This window comes from Vanacampus margaritifer, chromosome 3 (genome assembly GCF_051991255.1).
Source record: "Vanacampus margaritifer isolate UIUO_Vmar chromosome 3, RoL_Vmar_1.0, whole genome shotgun sequence".
Lineage (NCBI taxonomy): Eukaryota > Metazoa > Chordata > Actinopteri > Syngnathiformes > Syngnathidae > Vanacampus > Vanacampus margaritifer.
The window spans coordinates 182906-198355 of record NC_135434.1 but is presented as its reverse complement, the minus strand read 5'-3'; the positions used below and the strand labels follow the sequence as shown (position 1 = coordinate 198355).

Below are 15450 nucleotides of genomic sequence, written 5' to 3'. Positions count from 1 at the left end.
GTCACTTCACGTGTTTATTTATGAAAAGAAAGGAAGTCAGAAAATAAGGATCCCATATCAGTAATTACACCAAACGACTTTTTTTTCTCTTCTTCTTCTTTTGGCTTCTCGTGTGTTAGCACGTAGCACACGCGTGTAGCACGGCGACTACACAGGAAGCTACTTGACGAGAAGCGACTATACAGGAAGCTACTATACAGTGCTGACGTACGGCCCGACGGAGTGCATGCAAACACATCAAATCACTCTTTTCCTTTTTCTTAGTAAAATACAAAAATCAACTGGTGGAGCAACTAAAAACAAAGTGGTGCGGGCCCGACCAATCGGTGATGTCGCCACGGCGGCTGGGGGCGGGACCAAGATGGATTAAGAACATAACATTTCAGAGATTAAAACCTTTTCCTCCCAAGCAGACGCGTTTTTGCGGGGCTGCGCCCGACCGGAAGTGAGCGATGTAGTGTAGGTGGAAGGGGCGGGGCAGGTGGCATCTCGAGGCTTTTTATTGGCCAGAAGCGTCTGTCAAGGAAACACTGCCGTGTGTTCGATTCCCGCGAGGGAGGCCTGCACATAATTTGCCACGCAAAAGTCAAACGTCTTGACTTTTTCTTTTCCTCCACAAACAACAAAATTAAAAAACAAAAAACAAAGACTAGTTGCTAAAAAACAGCTCAGCTTATGTACATACATCAGGTTGTGTGTGTGTGTGTGTGTGTACTTGAGTGTATATATTTATATATTTATATACGTGTGTGTAACAAGTTCATGGTGTGTGTGCGCGTGTGTGTGTGTGTTCAGTCTGTGTCTGAGGAAGAGGACGTTCCTGTCGATGAGCTGTCGTCAGACGAGGAAGACGAGCTGCCACTCAAACGACTAGCCCCGCCTCCCGAGGCCCCGCCTCCAGCCTGCTTCTCTGGAAAGGAAAGAAAACAAAGGATGATTCCCGACATGGCCGCCGCCGCTCTCTGCGAGCGCGACCCACAACACTCCAAGCGTCCAAAGGCACTTCGCTTTGGACCAGAGACGGCGGCCCGGGGTTTGAATGTTTCAAAATGGGCGTATCGACCAGCTCCGCCCCTTTACGCTTCTCTTCACAAACGACTCGCATGAATTTTCAACTTATTATGAAGACGACACGAAGGCTATTTTGCACCTTTGACCTGGAACAAAATGAAGATGGCGGTGGGAGACGAGACATCTCGTCCCACACCAAGGGATGATTGTCACGTCTCCCATCGCCATATTTTGACCACATGATTGATGATCAAGCCACATAACTCCAAAGTGTTAGTACTTGTGGAGTGTGTCGGGTTAGCGAGCGTTTCAACTCTGCTCCGCCGTAAACATCAAGAGTCACCGTTCAGACCTGAGCAATCGAATCGGTCGCGTTGGCGAAATGCAACATAGTCGCGGGTGGAAAATGTTGCGCAATAGATTGGAGTCAACGTTGTTTCCGTGGCTCCAAACGCGGAAGGAAGCAATCCTCGCTCATGAGGATAGCAAAGAACGGATCCTTTTCCTTTTGTTCTCTCACGGAACCTTTTCAAATTTAGCGCATGCGTGCGTAAGCGAATGAGACGTTGGCCGCGGGAAATGGAGAACACAAACGTGCACTGTTGATGAAACGATTCCCGTGTTGTACTTTTTCCCTTCTTATTGCAGACGAGTTTCAAGTGCAAGTACGCGAGCTGCCAGCAGAGTGCGCCATTTTTCCTCTCGCAACGCAAAACATCAGCAGACTCGGTCGGTAAGCGTCAGGAAAACAAATGGCCTCCGTTTGCTTTTCATCCTACGGACGGAATTTGTCAAGCGCTCATCAAACGTGAAAGTGCAACGTGACGCCATTTTGAGTTTGGAGCGGGCCGAGAAAATCCATCTTTGGAAAAACGGATATCTGCGAGGGCGCCACAGACGACGACTTGAACGAGAATCGTTTCTTGCGGACTCTCCGGCCAAGACAGAAAGTGGGCGTGACCGAGCCTTAGCGCCGCTCGCTTGTCATGACGATGTCGGATGTGTTTGTGCGACTCACGCATGAGCTTCCTCTGCTTCTTCTGCAGGCACGATTTGACGTAGCGCTCCAGTTCTCGGAGCGTGGACGGCTTGAGGGTCTCAAAGTCGATCTCGATCTCGTCGGGGTTGGAGTCCCTCAGGGAAGGTTCCCTGGACTGGATGATGTGCACCACGCGGCCCAGCTTCTCTCCGGGCAGGCGGTTGATGTCCAGACTCAGCTGGCGTTTCTCGTCGTATGACATGGGCAGAGAAGACGACTCGTCGCCGCCGCCGTCGTCGCCGTTGGCCGAGCCGGCGCCGCCCGCCGCCTTGGCGCCCTTCTTGGCTTGCCTGGGGGACGGAGCCAGAATACCATTTTTATTGTGCGGGTGGGAGTCATCGAGCTGGAAACAAATGGAGAGCGACGGTCCTGATTGGCTAGGAATGCTATCGAGAAAGAAAAAAGAAAAAAAAAGCTAGGAATGCTATCGAAAGGATTTTGGGAGCAAAATTGTGCCGGAAAGATGTGAAAAATGAAGAGCGGCATTTTACAACAAGTTTGAAATTGTGAATGTTGGTGACCTTTCAAAGGCCTTCAAAACAACTTGACCCTTCAAGAGCTGGTCAATGGGTTCCTTCAGTGGAGGCCGGCTGACCTTCCCAGCGATCCCGATTGGTGGAAATCATCTGCCGGCTATTTGGGAGTCTTGCCGGCATGGCTGCGGAAGGCTCCCAACAAAACGTCAGCGGCGCCGCGCTTCACATATCCGCCACAGCCGACAGGATAACAACTGGGGGCACCGCGGTGGGCGGGGCCACTGCACATGTGATCCATAAACACGCTTGGCTAATGTCCAAAATTCAATCCGCTCAATCGCCACTAATCTTTTTATCAAATGATGTCAAGTATTCAGCTCGATTTGATGCTAGAACAAAAAAGTGTAACATGCAAAAAAAAAGAATCCAGCAAAAAAAAAAAAAAAAAAGAGTCAAGTCTTTCGCAGCGAATCAACGAAAGCGCTGTCTCACCTGGCGGCGGTGACGGTGCTGTTGGCTTTGCGCGCCGGCGCCTTCTTCTGATTGGCGGCCTTGGGCTGCTGGGCGGCGGCCTTGGGCTTCTTGTCGTCGTCGGGCTTGGCCTTGGCGGCGACCTTGTCGGCGGCCTTGTCCTTCTTCTTGTCCTTGTCCTTCTTCTCCTTCTTCTTCTTGGGCTTGCTGACGGGCGCCTGCGACAGGACGGCCAGCTGCTCGTGCACAGCCTTCAGCTGGAGGGAAAAGCTCGTTAGCGTCCGCGGCGAGCGGACCCACCCAAACGCGCGATGGCTCGAGGAGGAGGAGACAAGTAGAATGTTCTTGACCTGGGATTGGCCGGCAGCACCAACCTGCTCCTGTAGCTCAGCCAATCGCGTGGCGCGCTCCTCCTCCGAGTCGGACGACTCGTCTGAGGAGGAGTTGTTGCTGCTGTCGGACGAGGCCGTGCTTTTACTAACCAATGGCGTTGTGGACGGCGCCGACGCCTCCACGCCTTCGTCGGGGATCTTGGCGAAACGCATCTCGAACACGTCCTGGCGGAAGACCGACGGCTGCCATCACATGCCAAACGGCCACGAGAAACACAAAGCCAACCAGCAGATCTGAACCCCCCCCCTCCTCATTTTTTTATTCTACGCGTGTAAAAAAAAAATCGAATTTCTTCAGTCTTTCCTCTGGTCTCTTGAGGTCTCAGTTGGAATTGAGACGCTTCTGGGGTTGGTGAAAGATTCTGCTTTGGTAACTGTGTGGGTTGTAGCTGCTGGATTTCACTTGCTTTGTTGCAGCTTTCTTTTCTTTGATCCTTCCTCTGGTCTCCTTACAATGACTCTCGCAGAATTCGGAAGTATTTGGTTATGGGAATTTTTTTTAACTCTTTTACTGCCAAAAACGTTTAATGACGTTTACTAAAATCCAAATGAATGCCGCCAAAAACGTTAATTGACGTATACTACGTTTTTTTTTCTCAACGGCCAGCAGATGGCAGCATTGTATCTCTTTTCAATGTTCTGCTTGATGCAGGTGAAAGTTGCTGTCGTTGAGCAAGAGCGGAAAGCGCTCGAGCTTCACACAGGATCAATTTCTTTCTCTCAAACATTCGTTTTGACACTTGACTGGGCCTGACTGGCAGACGGCGAGGAGGGCAAGCGGGTGAAAGGCGGCGCCGGGACGTACCTGCAGCTTGCGCGCCATGGCCACCACCTCGTGATCGGGGGGGTTGTACTTGTAGCAGTTGGAGAACATTAACCGCACGTCGGTGGCAAAACTCTGAGGGTCGCAGTACTCGCCTTTGTCCATCTTTTTCTGAAACAAAAGCACACAAATTCCACAGTAGCAACAACAACAAAACACACTCAAGCTGCTCAATTGCCGTGCACGCACCCACAACGGCAATAAGGCGCTCATGGCATGATTGCGATTTCATCCCTTCGTCGTGTCGTACGTTTGTAAACATGCGCCGTTTGTTGTCAATAAAGATTTCAAATTGTTTCAATATTTCACGTGCAACAAACAACCGCTTCCTCTCATGTGGCAATTCCCGCCACGCCCGCATGATTCGACTGTTCGCACCTTCATCACTTTTGCCTTTTTCCGGATTTCGCGTCCTCATTTGTTTCCGTCAAAGACATTTTGTATTTGATCCTGGCTGGCAAACAAGGACATTAATACCGAAGCGTATTGCATTAACTTGAAAAAAAAAGATCCTGTTTTTCTGACCATTTTTTGAGGGGAGCTTTGTTTTTTGGAGTATTTTTGGATTTTCTGTTTTTTCTGAATATTTTTGTTCTGTTTTAACGAGTATTTTTTTCAGTTTTAAAACAAATAGATTTTCCCTTGTTTTTCTGAATATTTTATTTTAACTGCTATTAGCGAGTCTGCAACAGGTCACCTGGAGTTCAGAGGTAAAAAAAAAAGCACCGAAAAACAGAAACACCAACTCCCGTTTTTCTAAATATTTTTTTTCACGAGAGAACAAAATTTTTCTCAGTAAAACTGAAATGAAAACAAATTACTGGAAAAAACAAAGCAATGCCCCCCCCCAATTATTATTAAGTGAATGCAAATGTGCTGCCGTACGTTTCCGAGTACGTGTCGAAGGTTTGCTACCTTGACAAAATGGCCACTCGCTCGCTACGTTTGCTCGCACACCTCGCAAGCAAAGTCCAGGCAAAAACCTTGCGTACAATAATATGAACTTTCCATTTGATTAATATTCAAATATTGTGCTTGTACAAAGTGAATGAAGCAAACGTTTTTGTCTCGCCATCCAGCTGCGGGGGCGGCCATTTTGCCACCTGTTGCTGACAGAAAATGACATCACAGGTGCTCGGGGCTCACGTAACCACCAATCACGTGATGTCATTTCTTTAATTATCCAATTTGGATGACAACCATGAATTTATAAATGTATAAATATTTCATCTCGCAAACATACAAATTAATGCGAATGTATAGATTTTGGATTTTAGCGATGGCTCGGAGACGAGAGGGCCAACCGAGGGCCAACCGAGGGCCAAACGAGGGCCAACCGAGGGCCAAACGAGGGCCAACAAGGGCCAAACGAGGGCCAAACGAGGGCCAAACGAGGGCCAAACGAGGGCCAAACGAGGGCCAAACGAGGGCCAAACGAGGGCCAACAAGGGCCAAACAAGGGCAAAACAAGGGCAAAACGAGGGCCAACCGAGGGCCAAACAAGGGCCAAACGAGGGCCAACAAGGGCCAACAAGGGCCAAACGAGGGCCAAACGTGTCCCCGGAGCCGCAGACTGCTGCAGCGCCCGCCCGGTTTTGGTCCCGCGGGTCTGGAGTGTTGCCACTTGTTCAAAGGTTCCTTCCATAGCAGCGACTTCAACATGATTTAGAACACGACGATTGGCCGAACGCACGAGTGGAAAGACGATGATGATGACGATGACGATGAATGCGACGCGGGCGGCGGCGGTTACCCTGACGGTGCTGAGGTCCATGGGGTGCTTGATGATGTCGTGGTAGTCGTGCAGCTCGAGGGCCTCGGCGTCCACGGGCTTGTAGAAGGGCCACGCGTAGGCGGCGTGCTTTTTGGACAGCATCTCCTTCAAGATGGCGTCGCAGTGTTTCATCTGCTCTCCCAGCTTTCCCGCCTTCCTGCCGACGCCGCCGCCGGCAGCCACGCTGCCGCCGACGTCGCCGGCCGCCGGCTCCTCGCTGGCCTCCCGCCGCGCTTTGGCGGGGCGGGCGGCGGCCTCCCGTCGGACCGAGGCCAGCTTGGCCGGTTTGACGTCCTGCGCGCCGGGCGAGTCGGCGCGGCCCGCCGAAATGGCCGACGTGGTGGGCGTGGTGGTGTCGGCTTTCCTCTTCACGCCCTTCTTCTGTTGGCACACCAAAGAGGATTCTTACATCTTTATCACGGCTGCTCATTTGCAAAGCTGTGTATCGCAGCGCCCCCTACAGGGGTGCTCCAGCCCGGTTATCCAGCCCGTTTGCCATGTTTCCCTCCTGCGGCACAGCTGAATCGAATGAGAAGCCTGATCATGAATCAGGTGTGTTAGTAGAGAGAAAGATGGAAAACAGGCTGGATAAGGGCTCTCCGGGACCCAACTTGAGCACCCCTGCTCTAGCATAAAAAAACATAGAAATACTAAACGTTTCATATGGAACGTATTTATACGCTTTTGGGAGCAAATGAGTTAAAAGCAAACCCAAAAATGAGGGCAGAGAATTTGATAGCCACAAGTGCAAATATAATACACGGTGTTAGCCGCCGCCGCCGCCGCCGCACATCGCGTTCCAGCAAACGACTGGTGACAACATGATTGGAAATTTGGTGGCCGCCGCCGCCGCTCCGTTTTTGCTCAGCAACACACGAGTCAAGTCAAGTAACGCACGCCACTTGTTTAACATCGTGGCTGTGAACGAATGTGGCCGCCACTCAGGGGTCGCGCCATTTTGTAGGAACTCAAAATGACCCACAATGCACTCTGAAAAGTAGTAAACATGGATGTTCGCTGATATCGAACAAAAACTCCACCAACATCAAATTAACTGATTAAATGCTTGAGTTTTTTCACGAAAGTAAAACATTATCAACACTTTAAACATTAACGTTAGCAAGGATGAGATGAAAACATTGTCATCATTCTAATTCAATAACTGGGAATATAAATTCAAATGTGCAAGACGTCAAGCCTTTCCTAAGTGTAAGAAAAGACTTTTTGATTTCATGTGAACGATCAATTACAAGAAATCCCAAAGATACCAAAAAGGCCTTTAAAAATGGTGGCCTCCCGTAACAAACTAGCTCAGCGCTAACTGCTAAGCGGCAGCGCTAAGCGCTAATCACTAAGCGCTAACCACTAAGCGCTAACCACTAAGCGCTAACCACTAACCAATTGGATTGTGGCTTGTGGAAGTTGAGGGCGTTCCTTTTGCCTCAAATCCAGCCAATGACCTTGCAGGACAGCGGCGTGCGCATTTGAGGGGCGGGCTCAGCGCCACTGCAGCTTACCTTGACGACGGGCTGCGCGGACGGCATCATGGTGGCCGGCGGCTGCGGCGGCGTGGGCGCGGGAGGCGTGGCTTGGACACTTGTGGGCGTGGTGGAAATGACGGCCGTCTGGGAGGGGGAGGGGTAGGACGAGGGGGGCGACGCCGAAGACTCCGCCTGCTGGCTCACTGACACGCACACAACAAAACACTATCAGCAGTCGAATACGCTCACTCTTGTGCTGTACTTGAGTATACTCGAGTACTCCAGGAAGCTCAAGCCTTCATACAATCCATTCATCCTGTGAGAGAAATTAAGTCGCGCATGTGGTAGAAGACGGCATCCATAATTCAGCATCACGGTCAGAATCGTTGGTGAAAATTAGGGCCATGTATGAATACAGATTTTGTTTTAGTGGGCGGGGACAATATTCACAAGCAAACATTTGTGAGTTTTCTTCTTCACGGCACGCGCACTCCGACACCGGTTTGGATCGGCGCTCTAACGCTTTTCTTTCCTTGCGCCGATGGCCTGAAAAGCTCGTCCTGACTTTTTGTCCAGGCGCGTTCCGAATTCTCTTCCAAAGTCATTTCTTATTCTGATTGCTGACTTTTCTTACTCTTACTTTTGTGACTTTCACGCAACACAAAGTGGACTTTTGTCGCCGGCTGTGGACAAACTGTGGGCAGGCGGAGGTCCTGTCGGGTCCCAGGCCGCCCTCACCTGTGGTGGCGGCAGCCGGAAGCTGTTTGCTCTTGTTCTTGCCTTTGGGGGCGGGCGGCAGCAGGGCCACTTCCTCCTGCGGCATCTGGGCCACCTTCTGCAGGAAGATCTTCTCCAGCGCCTGCGCCATCAGCACGATGTCGTCTGTGGGCTGCGCACGCGCGCACACACAAAAAAAAAAAAAAAAAAGTCAAGCACAAGCATAGAAAAAAAAAAGGCTCCAATGTTGATAATGCATTCGATTTTTGTGGACACTCAAAGACGCTTGACAGCGGTTACATTATTCACGCGCTCACACATTCACACTGCGGTGGCGGTTAGCTACTGAAGTAGCCGCAGCTGCGCCGGGGCAGGCTAACGGAAGGAGACGTGGCTGCCGGTGTGCGCCTACGGCCCCCCCCACCATGGCCAAACAGTCGCACCTTCCATACAGCAGTGTGCGTCAAGTGCCTTGCCCAAGGGCCTTGCCCAAGGGCATGACGACATGTGACTCGGGGCGAGCGGGGATCCAACAGCCGACCTTGCGCTTACCGAATGAGCGTCTCGACCCCGAGCTGCGACCGACACAAAGACGACATCAACATGTGATGGTCAAAAAAAAATAAATCCTACGTTTGTGACTTTATAAAGACGGAGATTGCATTTTGTACTTTAGAAAAACTAATTGACGCTGTTGGTAAAAAAGAAAGCCAGGGCTGGGGTTCAACATGGCGTCTTTTGCACACTGACCTTGTTGTAGATGTAGCAGTTGGTGAACATTGTGTTGAAGTCCTGCATGGCCTCGCTGGCGCTCCAGTAGTAGTTGTTCTCCAGACGCTTCTTGATGGTGCCCATGTCCATCGGGTTCTTGATCACCTTGTGGTAGTCCTAAGCAACACACACACACACGCGCGCGCGCGCGCGCTCAGCCCAGGCTCCTCCCCTTGATGCGTGCAGGTGTGCGTCATCCACTCACCGCCAGGCACAACTTGATGGCGTCCACGGGCTGGTAGAACGGCCACGCGAACTGATGCTTCCACAGCGTCTTCACCACCACGTTCTGCATGTACTGCAGCTGGTTGGTCTTCCTGCTCGCACGCACGCACGCACGCACGCACGCACATCACATGACTGCTCTGCCTTCACACGCACGCCACAGCCAATGACGCCAAGCAGGAGGCCGATGATTGGCCTCCGCAAGCTCGCTATTGGCAACAGACTTTCATCATGTGGGAATCGAGTGCGGGACTTTGCTTCACTTGTCCCGTGAAAAATGGCAAAAAAGTTGAAATGCAGGCGCTGGCTGGCTCCAATTGGACGCCAACCCACCCGATTGCACCGTTGTCACGGGCTCGTATTGGTCGACGGCTTCTGACATGGCGACCGTCATCAAGGTCAAATATCGAGCCGTCCAAATTCATCGATTTATCGACAAGGACTGTGTTATCAAATTAATCAACAACTATTTTAATCATCGTTTGGAGCCAAAATTTCAGCATATCAAGCGCAATTGTTGACTTATTTCTGTCGTCCTTCATAAAAGAAGAAGGATTATCTTCTGTGTTGAATCAAAATAAGACATTTGCAAACATCTGTTTGGAAAACAATGAGCGAACCAGTAACAGAGTACAACATCCCCCCCTTCTTTTTTTCAATCACTATACGAATATGAAGTATGAAATAAACACCAATCACTGTTTAAGAAACAGTAATCGGGGAAAATTTTTTGGGGGGAAAACACTTCCATGCAAAATTAAAACGAATCTGATTAGTCGATGAATCAATTTGAAATAATCAGATGAATGGATTCTAAAAATGGTGGTTAGTGACAGCACTCGTCAAACATCCAAGACGTGACCTGCCGGCGACTTCCTGCAGGCGGGCTTACCTGCCGGGTTTGGTGGCGTTGGTGACCTCCGGCGGCGGCGGGTTGGTGAGGGTGGGGGGGCTGGGGGGGGCAGCCTCGGGGGCGTCCGACATGCTGGACGGCGGCCGCGCGCTAATGCGGCGTGGGGATGCAGCGTCTGACCGCAGGGGGGGAATTGGGAAAAGGCCCTCTGGGGTGCGAGCGAGCAAGGGTGCGAGCCTGGGTGCGAGTTTTGTCAGTTGCGGTGCTCCTTCAGCTGGACGTTTCCCTCCACCAGACAAACTCCCATCGTACGAGCTGACAAAACACACCAACGTCACGCACGTTAGTCAACAACACACCACAAACCATTTTGCCACTTCAACAACTTGTTGAACGAAAATTTCTCACACACACAAAATGTGTCAAAATAACGGCTAATAAAATAGATCGAAATGATCATGTAAAGATATGAAGTCATTTGCTCCCAAAAACGTATTCATATCGGGGTGGGACTCTTTGACTGTTTACACTATTGGATTCCATTCAGATTTTCAGGTCTGTGATTGGATTCAGAATCAATTTTCAATTCAGAATCAATTTTCGATTCAGAATGATTAGATTGACAACGATTTCTGCTTCAATTTATAGAAAGCAAAGGATCGTCATGATCTCCTCCAGTCTGACTTGCTCGTGCTCATGAGCGGCCGTTTTATTAACGGCCATTCATACAAAACGCTTGAGGAATGTTTAGAGAACACGTTAACATTATTGCCGGCATCTGCTCTTCCTACGCTGCAAAAAATCAACTTTTATTAGAATAACTTGATGGTGACTTTTTCCTTCTACTCTCTAATGTGGCTACAACGCAACGATGTATCAGAACGTGCAAAACCACACTGCCCCTAGTGACCAAGTCGTGCACAACAGAACAGCACTCCCAATTAAGGCACACACAAACAAAGGGCAAGGCCGTATCAAATCATTTTAAAAAAAATATTTAGGGACATTTTAAATGGATTCTGAAACTGAAAACCGCAATTCTTATGAGAATCCATTTTTTGGCACAGCCCTAATCCTTATTTTATTATATTATGGCCGATAATAATGGGCATGGCACGTTGGTCCCTCTGTTGTTGTTGTGACCTTTCCCCTTTCCTCTACAAGTGTGTCATATTTGTGAGGTCATAACTGTTGACAGAAGATGAATGATGGCTACAAGACATGCAAGCTTTCTTGACTGCATCGCCACAAAATGTCACATTTGTTGCATTTTGAAAACATGACTGTTTTGTTTTGGGAAGTAAGACTCCAAAATAGATTTGCATTCAAGTTGATTAGCAAACAATTATCGGCTTACTTATCAGTTATTGACGTCAGCACTTTCTAAATGATTGGTGCACCCCTACAACCCCCACCCCCCACCCACATACACATTTATTTAATTGAAGGTTTCATTTATTCACAAATAACACATTTGCAAAAATGTTCAGACAACAATAACATTCTGATCTGAAATTGTTCGCTTGGAATGGATATTTGTTCACTATTCGCGTGACCCAAAAACTTTGATTAGTATTTCGATAAAATGACTGGTTGGGTATCGATTCAGATTTTCTAAATCGATTCAATTCGACTTGGAAGGCTGCGATTCCATTCATGATTCATATTGATTTTCCATTCGGGTCAGGATTTCATGCAGTACCAATTTGAAATGTATATGGAAGATTTTCTCAGAAGTAGCAATGCTGTAAAAATAGTAGAAATTTCTTGCTCTTACTTTGTGCATTAGTATGACCCCCCCCCCGAATATTTACATTTAAAATGGAATCCGATGCAGTTACATGTATCACATATGTTTTATTGAACATGACCTGATCAAAACAATAAATAATCATTGAAATGGATTACAACCACAGCACTATGTCAATAAATGGACTTTTTTGTCAAATCAATTCCCATGTGACGCGAGAAGGGACGAAGTATCGATTCATGGTTTTTATGAATGGATATTGGGCTATGAAAAGGAATATGGATTGGATACGGATATATGGATTTTCTGAACCCGGCCCTCGTCTTGAGCACGTTTGCGTAGCCTGACAGCGACATCAGTGCCCCGTTGCTTGCAATATTGCCGCTGTCAAGAATTGTGGGCAATCTCCGTTGGTACAGGTTGGCCTGGCCAGCAGTAAAACCCAATTCCAAAGTCCTCCAAATATTACGGCTCATCTTGTTCGGGTAGGACAGGAAGGGACATTTTGGAGGATTGGACAGGAAGGGACATTTTGGAGGCTTGGACAGGAAGGGACATTTTGGAGGATTGGACAGGAAGGGACATTTTGGAGGATTGGACAGGAAGGGACATTTTGGAGGATTGGACAGGAAGGGACATTTTGGAGGATTGGAAGAGGCCGCTGGCATCGGTACTCGCCCAAATGAAAGAAAAAAACGTTCCATTTGCTGACAACAAGTCCTTTAAAGCGCTTGGGTGAAAACTTGCAAGTCAACAATCATTCACAAGATTGCAAAACAAAGGCGCAACGTGACAAACGGCCGCCATCTTTGCGGCATGAGCACATCAAACGCCGCTCAAGTCCTCCGCAACAAGATATTCACGTACACACAAAAAAGAAAAGCGTAGCCAGCTAGTTGACGCTTCTCAATCGTTTTAGGACGACTTTTTTTTGCTGCCGTTTGAAACGTCACGTTCATGTTGAGCCGCCCACTCGGAGAACGTGGAGGAATTTTCATTTGGTACGAGCTTACTGGCGGATAATCGCAACTGAAACTTGACAGCCAATCGGAGAATAACAAAACACAACCAAAAAGTTCAGGCCAGCCGGTGAGAAGTCATCAAGTTAAGACTATTTCAGTCCAAATTGAAGCTATTTAAAAATAATAATAATAATAATAATTCTTAGAAGTGATATTCACACCAAAACATCTCCCAAAAACACACAACACAAAAAATGCCCATTGTTTTTTTTTTCCATGACCGCAGAAGCTTCTCTTCAAAACTCTTTTTTTGGTCGTCCAAAGCCGTTCCAACCATTTTGACAAAGACTTTTTTTTTTTCTTTCAATTTTGGGAACTCTTGTCACGTTGCTAGTCCAAAGCAACATCTTGACTTAATATGGAAATCAGTTTTTTACGCAAGCGGATTGCATTCACTTGAAAAAAAAAAAAAAATCTGTTTTTTCCTTTGTTTTTTGAGCATTTCGTTTTTGTAATTTTCGGTGTCATTTTTCCGTGTTTTTAAAATCTCGTTCTGTTTTTCAGAATATTTTCCTGTGATTTATAAAATGTTTTTTCTGAATATTTTTTTTCTGTTTTCTCAGGAACGTTTTTTCATGTTTTATAAAATATTTTTTTGCCTGTTTTTCTGAGGATTTTTTTCCGAGTTTTTTTCTTCTGTTTTACAGATTTTTTAAAATCAGCTATTAGCGAGTCTGCAACAAGTCACTTAAAAAAAATAATACACGGGAAAAGCAGAAGCACCAGCTGTTTCTTGGAATATTTTTTTTCTGTTTTGAATAATTCCTTCCCCTTGTTTTTCTGAACATTTTTTAATGACAGAAATATTCAGAAAAACTGAAAACGAAAACAAATGACTCACACACAAAAAAGTTTTCCCCCTCCAAGTGAATGCAATCCGCTTTCGGAGCAGCTCCAGTGCTCGTCAACAAATACATGAATAAAAGGCCAAATGTTTTGAAGAGATGGAAGATTTGAAAAAGAGAAAGGCTTACCTCCATCGGGCTCGGACAGTCACCAGAACCAAAAGAAATTCTTTGGTTTTGTCTTACGCACAATTCAAATTTCTGACGTTTTTCCCGTGAAACATTGATCGCGTTGAAATGCGAAATTGACCAGGTTGAAATGTGAAACTTGGCATGTTAAAACGTGGAATGGTGATGGACGTACTCAACTTGTTCTTTTTCTTTTCTTGCTGGTGTGGCAGCAAGAAGCAAATATGCGTCTTAAAAGTAATGCTCAAACTTTCATTGAGCTCGCCAAGTCTTTGAACGGCGCATCGGCGGACGTAAACTTGGACCTTGTGCAATATTTGATTCGATTGTTTTTAATCGGACTGCTCGAAAAAGAAAAGAAAAACGCCTTTCGCGACCTTTTGCAAGCTCCCCAAAAGCGCAACGAGTGAACGGCAGCGTGCGGGGAGGGGGGGCGAAAAAGCCAAAGCAAAAAGTGAACTGGCCTGGCTTGGCGGCTTGCAGATGCAGACGGCGGCTAACGCACAAGCTAACGGCCGACTCGTCGGCGAGTCCCCGCAACAAGCCCGGCGGGCGCCTTTCCCCGCACGCGAAGCCCTTTTTTCGTGGGGCGTCGTCAGCGCAAACGTGGCCCCGCGATGAAAGGCGCTCGCGGGCTCGCACATTTTCTCGCAGCAGCCGAGCGCGACGCTCGCTGGCTGGCTGGAAAAAGATGGCGGGCAAGCCGACGCTCAAGAGCGGCTAAGCGAGCTAGCGACACAAGAGAAAAGCAGCGAGCGTTCGTCACGTCGCCTGCGCCCTTTCGAGGCGTGCGCTGGCGGACCGAAGGAGGCGCGCGCTTCGAGTCGGCCGCGGAAGGCGGCGAAACGCAACATTTGCACTCGCTCGCGTTGGCCGCTGGCGGGGCTAATTAGCGCGTTAGCATGTTAGCCGAGCTTTGTCTGAGGGCGCCGAGCGGCCGGGCAGCCCCCCGACACGAAGCGACACTTTGCGGCCGAGCCGAGCCCGAGCGGCCGCCGAGCCGAACGTTCACGGTGCGCGCGGACGTGTTTACTTTGGGCTTCGGTCCTCCGGCGAGTCCAACGGCGGCCTCCGCTCACTTTGCGAGATGATTTGGATTTAGCCAAGTAGCATAATAGATGAGTTATCAGCTGTCTCTTCTCCGCGCAGCCGTAGTGACTAGTCGCGTCATTGCTGTTGTTGTCCCCCGATTGGCTGGCCGCCTAGACGAGGCATCGCGATTGGCCGAGCGCTTGCCGAGCTATTGGCATTTACGATTGGACGACCAAGGGGAATTTGTGGAGTGCCGCGATTGGTTGAAGGGAACGCCGCGTTGTCGGGATTGGCCGGCCACTGGTTTTGGCGTATGGCGGGCGAACAGCATTTCCCGGCGTGCAATGCGCTGCGTTACGACGTCGGCTGGCGACGGCTGCGGTCTTTGACTTGTCAACATCTGAAGGAACGCGTTTCTCAACCTTCACACTTCACATCAGTCCGTGCGATCCTTGTCGTAGACGCCATTCGACATCGCGCAAAAATAACTCGGGGAAGCATTTCGACACGCAATCAAGCAAGCTGGAATACACGTCAGGAACCATGGGAAATGATGGACAACCAAACACGTGACAAGTTTGTGTCACGTGACACGCGCGGACCAAATCAACTTCGCAAAAGGTTTCCGCTCGCGAGGCT

At 48.7% G+C, this 15450-nt stretch overlaps 1 protein-coding gene across 3 annotated transcripts; it reads right to left on the bottom strand.

The window, feature by feature from the left end:
• LOC144048622 (bromodomain-containing protein 3-like) lies at positions 1 to 14974 on the bottom strand. Of its 3 annotated transcripts, none has more exons than XM_077560762.1 (12): positions 14813 to 14974; positions 10073 to 10348; positions 9161 to 9272; positions 8935 to 9072; positions 8206 to 8356; positions 7504 to 7670; positions 5966 to 6367; positions 4195 to 4323; positions 3348 to 3554; positions 3019 to 3254; positions 2030 to 2340; positions 1 to 910 (listed from the first exon to the last, which is right to left on the bottom strand). In XM_077560762.1, the coding sequence occupies exons 2-12, from the start codon at positions 10162 to 10164 to the stop codon at positions 792 to 794; spliced, it is 2064 nt and encodes a 687-aa protein (XP_077416888.1). In that variant the 5' UTR covers positions 10165 to 10348; positions 14813 to 14974; the 3' UTR covers positions 1 to 791. The 3 variants fall into 3 exon arrangements, with proteins under 3 accessions (XP_077416888.1, XP_077416889.1, XP_077416887.1); XM_077560763.1 differs by having other exon boundaries at positions 3372 to 3554; XM_077560761.1 differs by having other exon boundaries at positions 3019 to 3554.
• Positions 14975 to 15450: the final 476 nt, after the last annotated feature.